Raw genomic sequence first — 16,518 nt, 5'->3', positions numbered from 1 at the left:
CAAAAAGTCTCGAGCAATGTTGGAAACCAAGAGATCAGTGCCGCGGCAAACTAGATCTGTGGTAATTCCAGCAGTGCATCATGGGATAAGGGGCTTGGTCTCGAGCTACTGGTAATCTTTGAGCTTTGCTTAACAGCCATGTCGGAGCAGAGGATAGGCTCTGAACCCATCAGTGAAGAATGAACGGTGAGATTGAACAACTTCACATCTGCAGTTAACATTCAAGAACTTTAGGAACCGGTGCTGAAAAGGGATAAATATCTTTTTGCTGTGCCCAAAAACATAAATCTTTTCCATTTATTTCTGTGGAAGCTTTTTGGGATGATAAAAGAATGTGATGGACACAGGAGAAGAGCCTTGGCTGTCTAGCCATCAATGGAAGTAGAGAAACCATGAGGTTAGCTTTAGGCCAGGAATATCCAGATGTGCCATGTTTGTTGGGTGAGACAGAAGGTCAGGAATTGAATCAAGAATCCATGGGGGTAGAAGCAGATGAGGCCAAGGAAAAGGAATACAAATCTGATGAGGTCAGTAAGGGGCAATGAGAATAACTGTGCTCTTCAATCGAGATGCTTTCTGAAAAAATAATGGGATTAGAGATAATGTGGGATAAGCATAAAGGAGACTGGGGGGGCCAGTCATGAAGTAGAGTGTCCCTTGGTGAGTCCCCAGCAGGGGGATCATGGCAAAAACCTACTGTACTTGATGTTGAGGGGCGATGCAAGGAGATCACAGCATGGTTTCCCCTGTCAGCAGAAAATATCCTTTCTGCAACTTTCATATTGAGGGACCACTTGTGAGGCATTAGAATGGATCTGCTTAACTTGTCTAAAATCATGTTGGATTTCCCCAGAATGTACATTGCTATCAGAAACTGACTGGATGAGATCACCCATTCCCACACTCTCATGGCTTCTCGATACTGGGGTAAGATTTGGATCCTCATTGTTTGTTTATGTACCAGACCACTGACATATTGTCTGTCTGAACTGCAATAATCCCAGAGAGTAGACTGTCTTGGAAGGCCTGCAATGCTAGGAGGACAACTCTCATTTCCAGAACACTAGTATGTGCATTGGCCTCTTTGGAGGACCATGTGCCTTGGACTGTCTTTTCCAAGAAATGCCCCCCCCCCCCCACACCAAATCTGGGAAGCATCCATGGTCACTATGGCCTTGGGCTGAGGGAAAACAAAGGGATGAGCTTCTATTATCTTATCGAAGTAAATCCAGCATAGGAAGTAATTTTTGCAAGCCTATGTTATCTTGATCTGGCTGGATAAGGGCTGGTGAAGAATGGACCATTGAATCACTAGGGTCCACTGAAGGATTCTCATGTGGTACCTCACTAATGGCACCAAAAGTGTTGCAGCAGACATTAACCCCAATGCTTGAAGGATCAGTTGAGCTAAAAAAAGAGGAGAACTTTGAATGATGTTTTTGACCTGGAATTGAATGGTTTGAATCCTTGATGGAGGGAGAGAGGCTGTCATAGATACTGTACTGAACAAGGCTGCAATGAACTCCAATAACTGAGTTAGTTTGAGCTGAGATTTCTTGTGGCTGATAGTTATTCCCAGATGAAAGCATAACTGGAGTACCTAAAGTAAGCTTTGATCAGATGATGCCTGGTTGGAGTGGTTAAGAGCCCGTTTTCCAAATATGGGAACACCCAGAATCCCTGTAGTCTTAAGTGAGCTGCTACTATTGCCATACACGTGGTCAACACCCTGGGGGCTGTGGAGAGCCAATGGGCAAAGCTAGGAATTGGTAACGACTGGCCCCCAGATGGAAATATAGATATCTCCTCTGTTCATTTTGATATGATAGTATTCATCCTGATGATCTACTGAGCACATCCAGTCATCCTTGTGCAGAAAAGTAAGAATGGACTGAACTGTGACCATCTGGAACTTGGTGTACTGAAATAATTTTTTTTCATATTACTGAGATACAAAATTGGTCTCCAGTCACCTGTTTTCTTTGACACTAAAAAGAATCTTGAGCAAGTTCTGGACTCTGTTCTGCAGGGACTTCTTGGATGCCTCTTTTTTCTAGCAGCTTGTCTATTTCTAGTGCTGCTACTTCCCTCTGATAGGGTGTAACACTGGGGATTTTGTTTACTATCAGACTCTTTGCACCCATGAATCTTTTGTAATCTCTAGCCAGGCTCTCTGGTGCAGGGATAAAGCACCCCCAACTTCCTCCTGAGATGGACAGTCAGGCCTCCTTTCAGGACTGCTGGTAGGACCAGTCAGAGAAGGTATGTCTGCCCTGGTTTTGCCACATGGATGGCGTCTTCCATTAGAATTCCCCCCTCTGCCCCTGGGGGAACTATCTCTATGTGGATCTTGGAAGGGACCCTGTGACTTTCTGAACCATATTTTTTCTCTGGGTCTATATCAGATGAATGAAAGATCCGGTCATCGAATACGTAATGATTGAAATGTCATGGAAATCGAAATCGGTATTGTGGGGGGCACAGCCCCCCACACCCCCTGCTAAATATATATTCTAACTCTGAGATCACACTACAGTGAGGAAAGGGCAAATACCCTTTGGCTGGGCTTGCATAGGCCCCAGGGCCGATAGCTTAGTACCTACCTATGAACCTATGAACCCCAATCCTCACTGTACTGAGACCCGACAATGCCGTTTTCGATTTCCATGAAGCTTTCAATCCTTACGTATTCAATGACTGGATTTTTCACTCATCTGATATGTACTTTGTTGGTTCCTGGAAAAGGTAATTTGAGGGGTTGATAAATGTATGCCCACAGCAGGTAGGGTTCTACCTTCCTGCTCATACTTGGAGGGTGTGTTTTTAACTTTGGGGCCAAATAAAGAACTTTCGTCAAAGGCAGCATTGATCAAGGACTACTTGAAGGGATCCACAAAATCACACAGGCCCATCCAAACATGCCTCTTGATGGAAATGCCTGAACCCACCACCCATGAGGAATCTTCAGTCGTGTGTGAGATGAGTCTTATGGACAAGTTTGAAAGGGATTGGAGGGTAGCCATCTGCAAGGTAATAGTGCTCTCTGCCTCAGAAGAAATGGTCCCAGAGAAGGATTTGGTAAGTTTGTTAATCAAATCCCTTTGGAGTCTTGTCAAGTGTGCCAAATAATTTAGTGACCGAATCTGTCTAGCACCCTAGACTTCCTGTTGGGGGGTGTGGACAGAGGAAATCTCCACTGCTAGTTCCTTCATTGCAACTGCCACTATGACCATGGCATTAACTGGTACTCCCTTGCTCCAGAACTCTCTGTCCTTCAGTGGTGCCAGGATCTTATCTGGTCTCTCGGGGATCAGCTCAATGGTGTCAGTTTCCTTCATGCCCATCGAGAGACCAAATCAATTAGGCAATCGGCAAGAGCAGTCACCCAGGAGGTAGACACCCAGCTCCAAAAGACTCCAGGAATACTGACTCCTCTTTGGAAGGGTTGTCTGTAAACCAACCACCACTTTACTTTAGAAGTTCTAGAATGTCTCCAATGTAGATGTCATCAGATGGTGATCTTAGGCACCCCCCCTCATCAAAATTGGTGTCCTCTGTGACAGACTTTTGTGGGGAGTCTAAGTGCCTCCTCTTGCACTTTTTCTTCTTACGAATTTCTTCAGTGGGATGCTTCAGAGAAGTATCAGAATAAATTAGTATATCCTGTTGGGTATACTGGTGACTTTCCTGGGCTAGCTGTCTCCAGGACATAAAAAGTTGAGGCTTAAGACAAAGAAGAATGAAATTGGGAAGTCAGAGCCAAGGAGGGGGAAATGTTCTGACTCTAGGAATAGAGAAAACTCTCTCCACTACCTCGTAAGCAAAATGCCTCGGAGAGAAAGAAATCGACAGCTCTGAGAAAACGTGCTTTCCGACCATCAACTCCCTTCACCCCAAAGGCAGACTAACTGAGGAAGGAGTCAGAACCAAGCTATCTAACACTGAAGCTTCAAGGGGCAGAGACTGCTTCGACAATTTCGGAGTCAACTCCACCTCCCCAGACCTGGCACTGACCCTACAGCTCTGAGACTCATCCAGCTCCAAAGTGCTTGGAACCAGTCCACTCAGAGACACCAATGGAGGTGAAAGCACCATGACCTTCAGATCTGATGTGAACAACTCCAGAATCTTTGGATCTGACTGCACTAAAACCAAAGTTCAGATCCCATAAAGAGCCAGTATTGGTGGGGTAGTACTTACTAAGGTCACTGGACCTGACGGGGTCAGAGCCAGAAGAACCCCAATTAATTTTGTGTTGAGAAGAACTTCATCATCCTGTCCACATCAGCTTTGGACAGACTTCTGGAGGAATGAGTGGAAGGTGCTGTCGATGGTGCTCTTGAATGATGGTGTCTAGGGTCCTACCAAGAAGGAAGAAGGCAGGTGAAAGGAAACCGGATCCAAGACCAGTGGTGAAGATCTTGTCCAAGGAGGGTTTTCAGGTTTGGCCTTCAGGTCCTAGGAGGTTAGATCTGAAGTTTTCAAAACTTTGTGAGGAGGTTCTGAACCTGGAGTCAAGGGACTGGTCAAATCCGGGGAACACTTTTTTGCATCTTTTTTTAATCTAACTTCTCTGGGGGTTCAGCCCCAAATGATACTTCTGATGACTTTGAGGGAAACAAAACTCTTAAAATCAGTTTGTTTTTATTGTCTATCAAAGCTCTAGGATTAAAAGCTTTGCAGATATCACAACTGGAGTCTAGATGTGCAGGGCCTAGACGATAAATACCTTTAGTGTGCGCATCTGACAAAGGCATTTTATGGCTGCAGGCTATACATTTTTTAAAACCCGAAGGCTTCTCAGACATCTTAAAGTACCAAAATAACAAATGCTATAATAGAAGTAGAAACAGAAGGTTATAAAAGTGAGTTTTTTTTAATAAGTGAAAAGGAGAAAGGGGAGAAAGATTACCAACAATGACAAACAAAGAAGTACTAATCAGGTACAAGGAAAGATAATACCAACTATGGTAATAAGATTTACACAAAAAAGTGTAATTAAAAAAAGAATAACTCTATAAAAATAGGATTTATATGATAAAGGAAGATATAACACAAAACTTTAAGAAAAGATTTTCATTCACGAATAACTAGTTAGCTAATCCAAGAGTTTGCAGTGATCATGTCCGTATGCTAAGGTGGCAAATGAGATCTGGGGTATGTTAGGTGACTGGGGCATTATGGGTAAGGGAGGAGCTCGAGAGTTTCAGTGTTCCAATAGTTGGAAAATGCGGCTGAGTCAGATCGAAGGCTTGGATTTGAACTCAACATTTGAGGAATGAATGAAAATGACAATATCAGATATAACTTTTAAACTAGAGGAAAAAGTGCGCTCACATTTAAAAGTACAGTGTAGTTTCATGACAGTCTATTAAAACACAACTCCTTGCTTAAAAATAACATTTCTAAACAATAAATTACAATAAAATAACAATATTTTAATGTGCAAGTTTTCTTTCCCAAAGGGAACTGGCGAAATTGAAGTGTATTAACCCACCACCGAGTTTGCGCAGGAATGGGCGTGCCCACCGTGATTGACATGTTGGAGGGCGGGATTAACATTGGCAATGTGCCGTGATTGACATCGTTTTTTTTCTCTGGACAGGTTACTTTGTTAAAGCTGGGATGACCGTAAACTTTCACAAATACGTTTCACTAAAATTCAGTATCTGCCAAGAGGCACAGCATGGAAGGAAATTTCTGTAAGACAGAAATAGGGAGCACTGGCAAGTAAACATATAAAGTGATTTGTGTCTCTTCATGTTTACCTTGTTCCGCAGACATACCCGTCTCATTACTAGGAACGTCCGTTTTCCTCACTGTTCCACAACGTCAGTGTTAAGAATTTAACATGCTAAAGAGTACTAACTCGTATTAAATGAAAAAGAGAACATTTTTTAACTTTAACACATTTTGACCATCATATGAGCTTCCAAGTTGAAGTTATTAATACATTGTATGTAAGTGTTCCACCTTTTGCCCATTTTGTTGCACATTATTGGAGGCAGTGTTCCACATTTTGGGAGTGGAAGGTTGAGCGCTATATGCTCAAACTGAAAGCATCACTGTACATACATTTCTCTTCTATTGCTGGCTTTAGTTTGCCATTCGTGTGGCACAGTGAGTGGTTAATGTTACAGCTCAAGTCTTCACTTTGAGCTCCACCCGGAATTCATTCTGACAGTGCAACATCTTGTGTGGGGGTGAGTTTTTGTGAAGTGCTCTCCTGTTTTACCATTTCATAAACGTACATACTGGGCAATGAATAAATGAGTAGCAAGGTTGTAGACAGGCATACTATTTGTACTCTACTGAGCCCACTTTTCTGAACCTTGTTTAGAAAATTGTGTCTTTCGCAGGACATGATATGCCTGTTACTGGCTAAATTAATGTCTTGCTTATAGAGAGATTTGGTAATCTAAAACAACATTTTTAGTAAGTATAAAAGGGACAGTTGAAAATGACATATGCATTATTAAGTTTTGGAGGGCATTATTATTACTAGGTGGGATGGGGATAACAACAGGAGACTATGAGTACGGAATGGATTTCTCTGGCTACACCCCTGATGAGTAAGTACATTTACTACATAATATTTAAATAACTTATTAGACATATTTATGGTATAAGCAAATCGATTACTTGTGAACCAAATAAATGCTAGTGTTGGGAAGTTGCATTAATATATCTCACCCCATGGTATTCTCGCACTGAAAACGTGCAGTGCGTACTGAAAGTCTAGATACTCTACCAGTTTCTAGGATGACTAGATAAGGTAGAGGTTAACACACCCTGCTTAATTTTTTTGTTTTCGCATCTTTTTGTGCAATTAATTTGCGTTTCGCATATCGCAAATATTACCTTGTGTTATGGTGGCATCTTTCAATCAAACGGTGGGCGGTGCAGTCAAAATGCTCGCAGGCGAGGTTTGGGCGGGGCTTGCTACTGCGCATCTGGTGGGTTAATACACTTCAATTTCGCCAGGGAACTTATCTACCAGCAAAGGAACAGTACAAGCCAACTGTAAATCCAAAAAGCCCTCAGAGGAAAACACAGAAGGGCTTGGCACACAAATTATTATTTAATCAGCTCAACTCAAGATGACTAATGATCTAGGGGTGTGGAATATGCCCTGAATCTAAGAAAGATGGCTGGCTGTTATATTCTTGGTGGGATATAACTCATATAGCTAAGGCTACTACAGCAGTGATCAGTATAATGAACATCATCCATTATATAACTGCTGCCATAAGTAAGATGAAAAACTCAAATCCTATGGGTCAGACAGCATACCTTGAGATTTTCTACACAGAATCCAGGGAAACTTAACTGATCCCCCATCCAGCATTTTAAAGAAAATATTCATATGAAGATGTCCCTGACTTGTGGTAAAAAGGTCTTGTGGTAAAAAGGTCTTGTGGTATCAACTCACAAAGTTGCTTAGAGCTATTTACATACATACAGTGTGTAGTCACAATAGGTCAAAGCAGCAGAGGGAGCTTAGAGATATTTACATATATACATTGTGTATCCTCACAGTAGGTTACGTATATATATGGTTTACACTGAAATTTCTGAAGTGCAGGGTATTGAGTGACACCTGGTCAAATCACTGTTTTCAAAACGGCAGTGAATCGAGCCAAAAGTGCTCGATTTTGAATGATTGAGTGACATGTTACACTCGATCATTCCTGATTCGACGTTCTGGGAGATCGCCGTTCAGTGATTAACAGGGAATTAGCCCATTTCCTCAATGTAGTACAATCCTAGAGTTGCATATTTAATGTGCAGGGGGTGTGGGGGGTGCAGCCCCCTCCACATGGGGGTGCAAGGGGCCATAGCATTAACATACCGTTGACTGTGAAGTGCAACAGTACGTTAATGTGCATAGCATGGGTGACTGACATGTCCTCCTGCTATGTCAAATACATCAAACCATGGCTGTTGATGTATTCATTTTCAGCTTGGTTTACTTTTCGGCATTCCGGATTCGACATTCTAAAATGTCAACTGAAGCAGATTCAGAATGCCGACAGTAAACCTATATATATATATATATATATATATATATATATATATATATATATATATATATACACAGTGGATATAAAAAGTTTACACACCCCTATTAAAATGAAATGAGACCACAATAAATCATTTCAAAACTTTTCCCCACCTTTAATGTGACCTATAACCTGTACAATTCAAGTGAAAAACAAACAAATATGTTAGGGGAAAAATATAAAAAATAAAAAATGTACAATACTCTAGTTGCATTAAGTGTGAACACCCTTAAACTAATACTTTGTTGTGTGTGCACACCCTTAAACTAATACTTTGTTGAAGCACCTTTTGATTTAATTACAACATTCATTTTTCTTGGGTACACACCTGCCATCAATTAAAGAGACTCTGATTAACCCCAAATAAAGTTCAGCTGTCCTAGTAGGATTTTCCTGACAATTACCAGTTTCCTGCTACAGCAAAAGCCATGATTCACAGAGAGCTTACAAAGCATCAAAGGGATCTCATTGTTGAAAGGTATCAGCCAGGAGAAGGGTACAAAGAAATTTCCACAGCATTGGATATACCATGGAACACAGTGAAGACAGTCATCAAAAAGTGGAGCAAATATGGGACAAAAGTGACGTTGCAAAGAACTGGACATCCCTCCAAAATTGATGAAAAGACATGATGAAAACTGGTCAGGGAGGCTGCTTAATTAAGCAACACTGAAGGAGCTGCAGGAATTTCTGGCAAGTACTAGTTGTGTATTACATGTGACAACAATCTCCCGTATTCTCCATATGTCTGGAATATGGGGTAGGGTTGTAAGACAGAAGCCTTTTCTTACACAGAAAAACATCCGGGCCCAGCTAAAATTTGCAAAACAATACATTGTCTCCCAAAAGCATGTGGGAAAATGTGTTATGGTCTGATGAGACCAAGGTTGAACTTTTTGGCCATGATTCCAAAAGGTACGTTTGGCACAAAAACAACACTTTGCATCATCAAAAGAATACCATCCCCACGGTGAAGCATGGTGGAAGAAGTATCATGCTTTGGGGTTGCTTTTCTTCAGCTGGAAAGGGGTTTTAGTCAAGGTGGAGGGAATTATGAACAGTTCCAAATACCAGTCACTTTTGGCCCAAAACCTTCAGGTATCTGCTAGAAAGCTGAAGATGAAGAGGAATTTCACCTTTCAACATGACAATTACCCCAAGCATACATCCAAATCAAAAGAATGGCATCACCAGAAGAAAATTAAAGTTTTGGAATGGCTCAGCCAGAGCCCAGACCTAAATCCAATAGAAAATATGTGGGGTAAATTGAAGAGGGCTGTGCACAAGAGATGCCCTCGCAATCTGACAGATTTGGAGTGCTTTTGCAAGGAAGAGTGGGCAAATATTGCCAAGTCAAGATGTGCCATGCTCATAGACTCCTACCCAAGAAGACTGAGTCCTGTAATTAAATCAAAAGCTGCTTCAACAAAGTATTAGCTCAAGTGTGCACACACACACAACAAAGCATTAGTTAAGGGTGTGCACACTTATGCAACCAGCGTATTATACATTTTTTATTTTATATATTTTTTCCCCTAACAGATTTGTTTGTTTTTCAAATTGTACAGGTCATAGGTCAGATTATAGGTGGGAAAAGTTTCGAAATGATTTATTGTGGTCTCATTTTTTTATCTCACAAAAAATGGCATTTTAGCAGGGGTGTGTAAACTTTTTATATCCACTCTATATATACAGACACACACACACACACACACACACACACACACACACACACACACACACACACACACACACACACAATGTGTATTCTCACAATAGGTCAGAACAGCAGAGGGAATAAGAAGTAACAGAGTATAGGAGATGCAGCAAGAAGTTTATGTGAAATGACCACTAGTAGTTCACTTTATATATTTTTTTTCTATTTATCCTTTGTTGACCGGGTTAGTCCCACTAGGCTAGTAGCCTCTTTTTATGGCAGACCTAATGTGGTATGTCTAATAGTAAGGGAAATTTGGGCAGGGCACCAAGGAACTTCTCTTATTCCTCACAATAAGTGTCACGGGATCTTTTGCATCCACCAGGGTTACCACCAACTCAGGCAGATGGGGCCAAGATTTAATGTTTCATCTGAAGAATGATACACTCAGGTGTGCAACACTCCTCCTTATGTTGGATTGCAGTGTCCGCAATCCATCTGCCTGCTATGGGAATAAAACCCACAGCTTTCTGCATCAAAGGCATGTATGCTACCTGTTGCATCACTGACAACATTACTTTGTTTAAGCAAGAAAGGTTTAAATAAGGGTCTGAATTTTGAGTAGCTGGAAATGTCTCATAGACCAAAGGGAAGAGATTGTCAAGAAATTGGGAGCCAGTGCAGGGAAACTGTGGATAGAACAGGGTTGTTCGGTTCTAGGCATCTAGAGCATGGGACCTAAACTTGACTGGTTTCTGAAGTTGTAAGCTGTTGGGATGTATGTTAATATTTTGCTGGAGAAGGGAATTGGGGGTATCTTGGTGGAGAAGTTTACAAATTAGTGAGCCTAACAGGAGATCAGCTCTTAGATTCACAGGAAGCCATTAGCTCTATCCAGTGACAGGCAGTAGTGCTCTTGTTAAGTGGATTTGATTATGAATTAGTACATCTTATTGGAGTGTCATGTAGTGTTTTGGTGTTTTTATATTTATTTATTTATTGACTTTTGATTAAGAGGTAAGTCCAACTGGGTAGAAGCCCATTTTCAGCGTAGGCCCAGGGAGAAAAGTTCTAAATTATTACAAAACATTTTAAGAACAATAATTTCACAATCTACAAAAATAAAACAAAATCATCTGCAGTTTAAATAATTATAAGAAATTAGACATAAAATAAAAACATTGGTTAAGAATCGATACAAGGTATATGACAATCATTTAATATTTGGACAACTTTTACACAGTTTGCAGAGAAATTAAGGGTAAGTTAGTCTACCACAAATAGGAATTGCAATATGAAATGAGGGAAAAACAGGCTTATGGTATACTGAGAGAGAAAGTCAGTGAAGAGAAGTAGGTGAAGAAGGGACAGTAAGGAAGTATAAGGAGAAAAAGGGTACTTGTTCACATTTAGGGATATAGTTTACCTGGTTTTGAGCAAGAACAGAGCCAGATTTTAGCTAAGAAGTCTTTCAGAGTGGTTTTGAAAGATGGGAGGGAGGGTATAGACCTGATGAACACAGTCACACAGATAATGAGTTCCAGGCCTTAGCAACCATGTACTAGTACAGACAATGCCCAGCAGATTTGCTAGGTTTGTAGACAGACAGGAGATTTTGGTCACTGGATCACAATGACTGACTGGGAGCATAGTTGTGTAGAATGTTTTTTAGTGCTGAAAAGGCAGATGGATGCTGGATGGTTTTATAGGTGGTAAGAAAACTGGGGTTGAGAGCGGAGTGACATGGGACACACCCTTGCATAAGTATGAGCCAATCAGTCTGTGTATACACAGATCACAGAGCAGACGGCTAAGCAGGTAAGTGATGTTTGCAGGTTCAGTAGTGAAAGCCCAAAAAACTGCTTCTCTTTCACCTATTGCTTTTTGGAGGAGTTTCTGCTTAGAGATTTGGAAATGTCTGTAGGTTACCACAGTAAGAAATCTACCAGTAGAAAAACATTTAAATTGTGGGACTGGGGGAGGGAGTTAAAACTTACTGTTTAGTAGAGTAAGAGTGGATAGAGGATAGCAAAGGTGAGATAGACAAGGAATCCTCACGTTACCTATACCTTATCTGTGCTCATAGCTGTGATTGTTGTAGTACATTTGTTAAAATATCCAGTCTATAATAGCTTTCACTGGCAGAGAGCATTTTCAGTATTGTTTCCAATTTTGGTGTGCTGCAAAAGATTGTAGCTTGCAGTATTCAATTACTGGGTGGTGGTGAACTTCAAATATTCTAAGCAGCACTTCAGGGACAAACACAAGTCCTCACAACTGAAAAAAAGGGGAATAGATAAGGAAACAGACATTAGAATTCAAGGAAAAAACTTCTTTTATAAAGGATTGCTTTTACTTTAAGAAGAAAAAAAAAAACTCCTCAGGGTAATGGTACAACAATATATTTTGCAGCTGATGTCAATTTTTTGTATACCGTGACCCCACATGATCTGGGCAACTAGTGGGTATCTACATGCTTTTGCAAAGTAACAATTATATGGTTGATGAGATCAACTTTTTTGGGGGGGGTTGTACTGATAGTGTATTACATTTTTTTTCTTTTTATGGATATATATTTTCAACAGACATATGGAGTGGCAGTAGATGCTACTATAATCCCCACTTTTGTTAATTTGTTTTATCTGAGTATTTTGTTCAAGAAAGTTAAGTTCTATGTCAGATTTATTGATGATAAGCTTTTCATATGGGGAAATGACAACAATGGGTTTAACATGTTTTTTTTGAAATATATTAATTCAACTACAGAATTTTTGAATTTTACGGACAACCGTGATGTTAATTCCATTATTTTTGGACTCCTTGGTTTGTAAAAAAGGAATGCAACTCAAAATGAGTGTGAGTTTTAAGAATTCAGCCAGTAATTCTCTCATGTATTACAATAGTATGTACCCACTGCATCAAAAAACAGCTTAGTTAAATCTGTTTTCAACAGTGTTGAACATTTTACTACAGATGTTTCCTATAGTAGTAAACTGACTGAGATATTTGTTGATATGTTATCCATGAGAAGATATCCTGTCACAGCATTACTTTCCAGTTGAAATGAAACATACAACAAATCCCATGACTGGGAATGGAATACATCCATGTGTATTATTCACAGCTTAGATAATTATGAAATCAAGAATATTCTCCGAGATCAATGGAAAATGATTTCAGGCAATCAAGACATTCACATGATACTAAGTGATTAATACCTATTAATACATTGTAGGTGCAGAAATTTGAAAGATATTTTGGAGAAATAATTTACCCAGCACCTCTTTATCTGTCTATCTTAAAGGAATGCATAACTGCACCAACTGCAGTAGTTAGAGATAGATTTCTGGGGGTCCCAATGTGTTTTGTTCTAATACTAGCATAACTTACACCGATTCCAGTTATTTTTCATGTAATTCTATTTTTGTTGTTTATTTAGCCATTTAGATGGCATGTGGCAAATTTTATGTAGGTAAGATGACACATAGTTTAAGAGCTAGGATATATTAGCATTGTTATGCTATCAAAAATGATAATATGTTAAATGCATTATGTAAATATTCAAAGGATTCCTCTCATTTAAAAAAAAATACTTGATCATGCTACAGATAGTATTAGATAGGGAAAACAAGAGAGGATTTATTTGAAAATCTAGTATATGTATGGAAGTTAGTCAGATGAGTATCATTGTTATGGACTGAACAGCTCAGAAAATTTTGTTTGTCACCTTAACAAATTAAGGAAGAAATGTGGTTACACATTATTCAGTTATGATTAATATTTCTTTAAATTTCATGTAATTTTTGAGTTTTATTTTGTCTGATGAAGTCTCTTGTCCATAAGTGGTTTATACTGTGATACAAAAGTGCTTATTTTTGAGTAAATATTTTTATTGTTTTTCTTCCTTTTGGTACGTATTGTTTTGTTTAGAATTGTATGTGAGTAAGATCTAGGAACAAGGGCAGACAACAGTTTAAACTTTGAAAAGTGTGTCGCTACCAAACCAGAAAATATATTATGTAGCTTTTATAAATTTAAAGAACATATCTAGTCACTCTAAGGAGATTAATTCTTCCCTTTATGTCTCACTGATCTAACCCATTATTGAATAAATTACTGTTTTGTAAGTAGCCATTAAACAAGCCACATGAAACAAACTTTTTTGTGCCTACCAAACATCATAGTTGCGTTCACCGATGTGTTCCTTTTCATGGGACAAGGGAGTTTTACTTTAATGTTCCTGCTTTATCAGTCTTCAGCACAAAATATTCATACTTGATGCATTTCTGCATTTAATTTTAATCGCTTATATCACTTTGAGTCAAAGGCTCCTTTAGTGGCACCCCAGGAAGAAAGCTCCTCGATAAAAACCTAAGAACACTTTTAAAGTGGCTAAACACTGAAGCAGGATATCATGGGGAAGAAAATGGAGTGCCCTCTAGGGTCCTCACAGACATCGTAAGAGTATCCCAAGCCCAAAGAGATAAGAGAAGCCAAGCTTGAAACCAAGACCTCAGACATCAGAGGCAACAGGATGATTCAGAACATTAACTGTTGTTCAGCTGAAAGTAGAGACTTCCTTTCAGTAAGTTTCAGAAAATATGATGCTACTGAAACACCAGTAAACTTTTATCTACTTTGCATATGTTAGCAAGAATTGACACTCTGTATGCTATGCACATACTTCTGAATTGCAAACTCACCTTTCAACAATATATATATTTTTTTATTTTTTTCTCCACATTGCCTGCCAAACATTAACCCTTCTGTGACCCATTTGGCTCATTCACGCCATGTGAGGGAGAGCCAGTCAAAAGGGTGTTATCTAAGCAGCCATCACAGCTTTTGCTTTTTGAACATGTTGACTGCATTGCAGACATTGCTTGGACAACCAAGCATACAGCTGCAAGGCCGTATACTGCCTGTTATGCACCCGTCTCTTTACCAGCTTCCAGCTTTGCAGTTGATCACACCTTTTCCCTCTTCCTATGATGGATGAGTTTGAGTTGACCACTCGCACCTGTCATCTCTCTGTCTCCTTTATTATGTATATCGCTAGTTAATCCCATGTTATGTAAGACATAGTCAAGACTTTATCCATCTGTGCCACAGTTTTAAGTACCTGCTATTATAGAAAGGTGTCTTACCTGTTTGTAAATGAGAAGAATGGGCACAATCCTCAAAAGGAATAATATCTGAGGACTCTTTTGCAGAATGAAATGAAGGAGTATGGTCCTCAGAAGCAATCTTCTCTGTAGGTTCTCCCCATCCTTGAGAAGATAGAATGCTCTCTTCATCAGGATTTTTTTCTGTAGGTTTTTCTTTTGTGAGAGATGAAAAACTGCCTTCTGTCGACAGGTATTCTGCAGTCATAGCTGGTTGTGACACAAGGTCTAATGGCTCAGTGCCAGTCTCAGAAGCAAATATCTCTGCTGCAAGATGCATGTTTGAAGGAATGTTTGATGTAGAATGTGCAGAAAGGCACTCATTAGTGGAAGTCTTTGACGCATCCTCTGCTTGTCTCCAAGATGGTTGTAAAGAAAGTGCTGGAGTGGTTGAAGCATAACACTCTTCTTTTGTGAATGTTTTCTCTACTGCATATTTCATTTGCTCATTATGCTTCTCTTGAGGAACAGTCGTGTGAGGATCAGCTAGTGATTCCTCTACATGGTGGCGTGGATGGATGTAAGATACTGCACTGGCAAATGACTTTTTCATTCTGCCTGTAGTTACTTTATAACGAGAATAGGCATTTGAAAGTGCCGAAGTAATTCCAGACAAACAAGAAGTGTCCTGTGTATCAGTATCTTCATCAGGGATAGGGTCTTTCAATCGTATAATTTCTGAAGGTTCTGATACTGGTAAATTAACCGTTTCTTTAGGAATAGTATGTTGAACTGTTGAGTCTTCCTCAGCAACAACTCTGAATGCTTCCTCATTGCAATGCTCAGACTGTTTATTGTAGCTGTGCCTAAATGGCACTTTAGATAGTTCCTCTGAAAGGCTTGTTGTCTCAACTATTTCATGCTGATCATTTTGGTGAGGTATGGCCTCCTCCACACGATTTGTTTCCTTAAAAGATGAGAAAGCCACTTTGCCTGTTTTAAAAAATTTGTATTATTATTTAATTCCAGAAACCTGAACAATTTCAGCAAAGATAATTTCAATTAAATACTTGCTATATATAACTGGTCTTCCCTAAAAGATTTACAGCTTTATGAAGCTGTGATATATTTATGTACTTTTCTTACAGTATTAAATTCAGTAGTTCTAATACATCGAAAAAAATGTATGCACCTGTTATTTGGATGACATATGAAACACAAGAAACAATGAAAATGAGGGTGGCATTCGGAGTCCTATCCTTCACAGATGTAGAAAGGGAATCTGTGAATCATGTCAGTACACCTATATTTAAATCAGCAAAGTGTGAATACACACCTCTGGTTTTAGAACTTCTCAGACTTATGACGGAATATCTAGTAAATATTCACACATCTAAATAAGAGTAAAATGACATGAAATGAGCATAATTAAGCACAGAAGAATCCATTCTTCTTCTTCTTCTTTTTTTGGCTTTTCCCAGTTAGGGGTCGCCATAGCAGATCACCTGTCTGCTCATGACTGGTAGTGGAGTTTTACAGTGTTGAGTTGCCAGCCTTTTGCCCAACCTTCCACGGAAGGCACACACTCATGCCTAGGGCCAATTTAGAGTATCCAATCCACCTACAGCATGTCTTTGGGATGTGGGAGGAAACCAGAGCAGCCGGAGGAAACCCACGCAACCACAGGGAGGAC

General features: G+C 39.7%; 1 protein-coding gene across 1 annotated transcript in view; it reads right to left on the bottom strand.

Annotated features, from left to right (window-relative positions):
• Positions 1-16,518, bottom strand: part of LOC122794984 — a 91,173-nt gene that overhangs the window by 49,250 nt on the left and 25,405 nt on the right. Inside the window, exon 2 of the mRNA XM_044063574.1 lies at positions 14,868-15,818. Coding sequence (XP_043919509.1) covers positions 14,868-15,818 — 951 coding nt within the window. The remainder of the gene's footprint in view (positions 1-14,867; positions 15,819-16,518) is intronic.

This window comes from Protopterus annectens, chromosome 2.part1 (genome assembly GCF_019279795.1).
Source record: "Protopterus annectens isolate FY-2018-M chromosome 2.part1, PAN1.0, whole genome shotgun sequence".
In the NCBI taxonomy this organism is placed as follows: domain Eukaryota; kingdom Metazoa; phylum Chordata; order Ceratodontiformes; family Protopteridae; genus Protopterus; species Protopterus annectens.
Note: the sequence above shows the minus strand (reverse complement) of the source record. Positions and strands in the feature narration are given on the sequence as shown.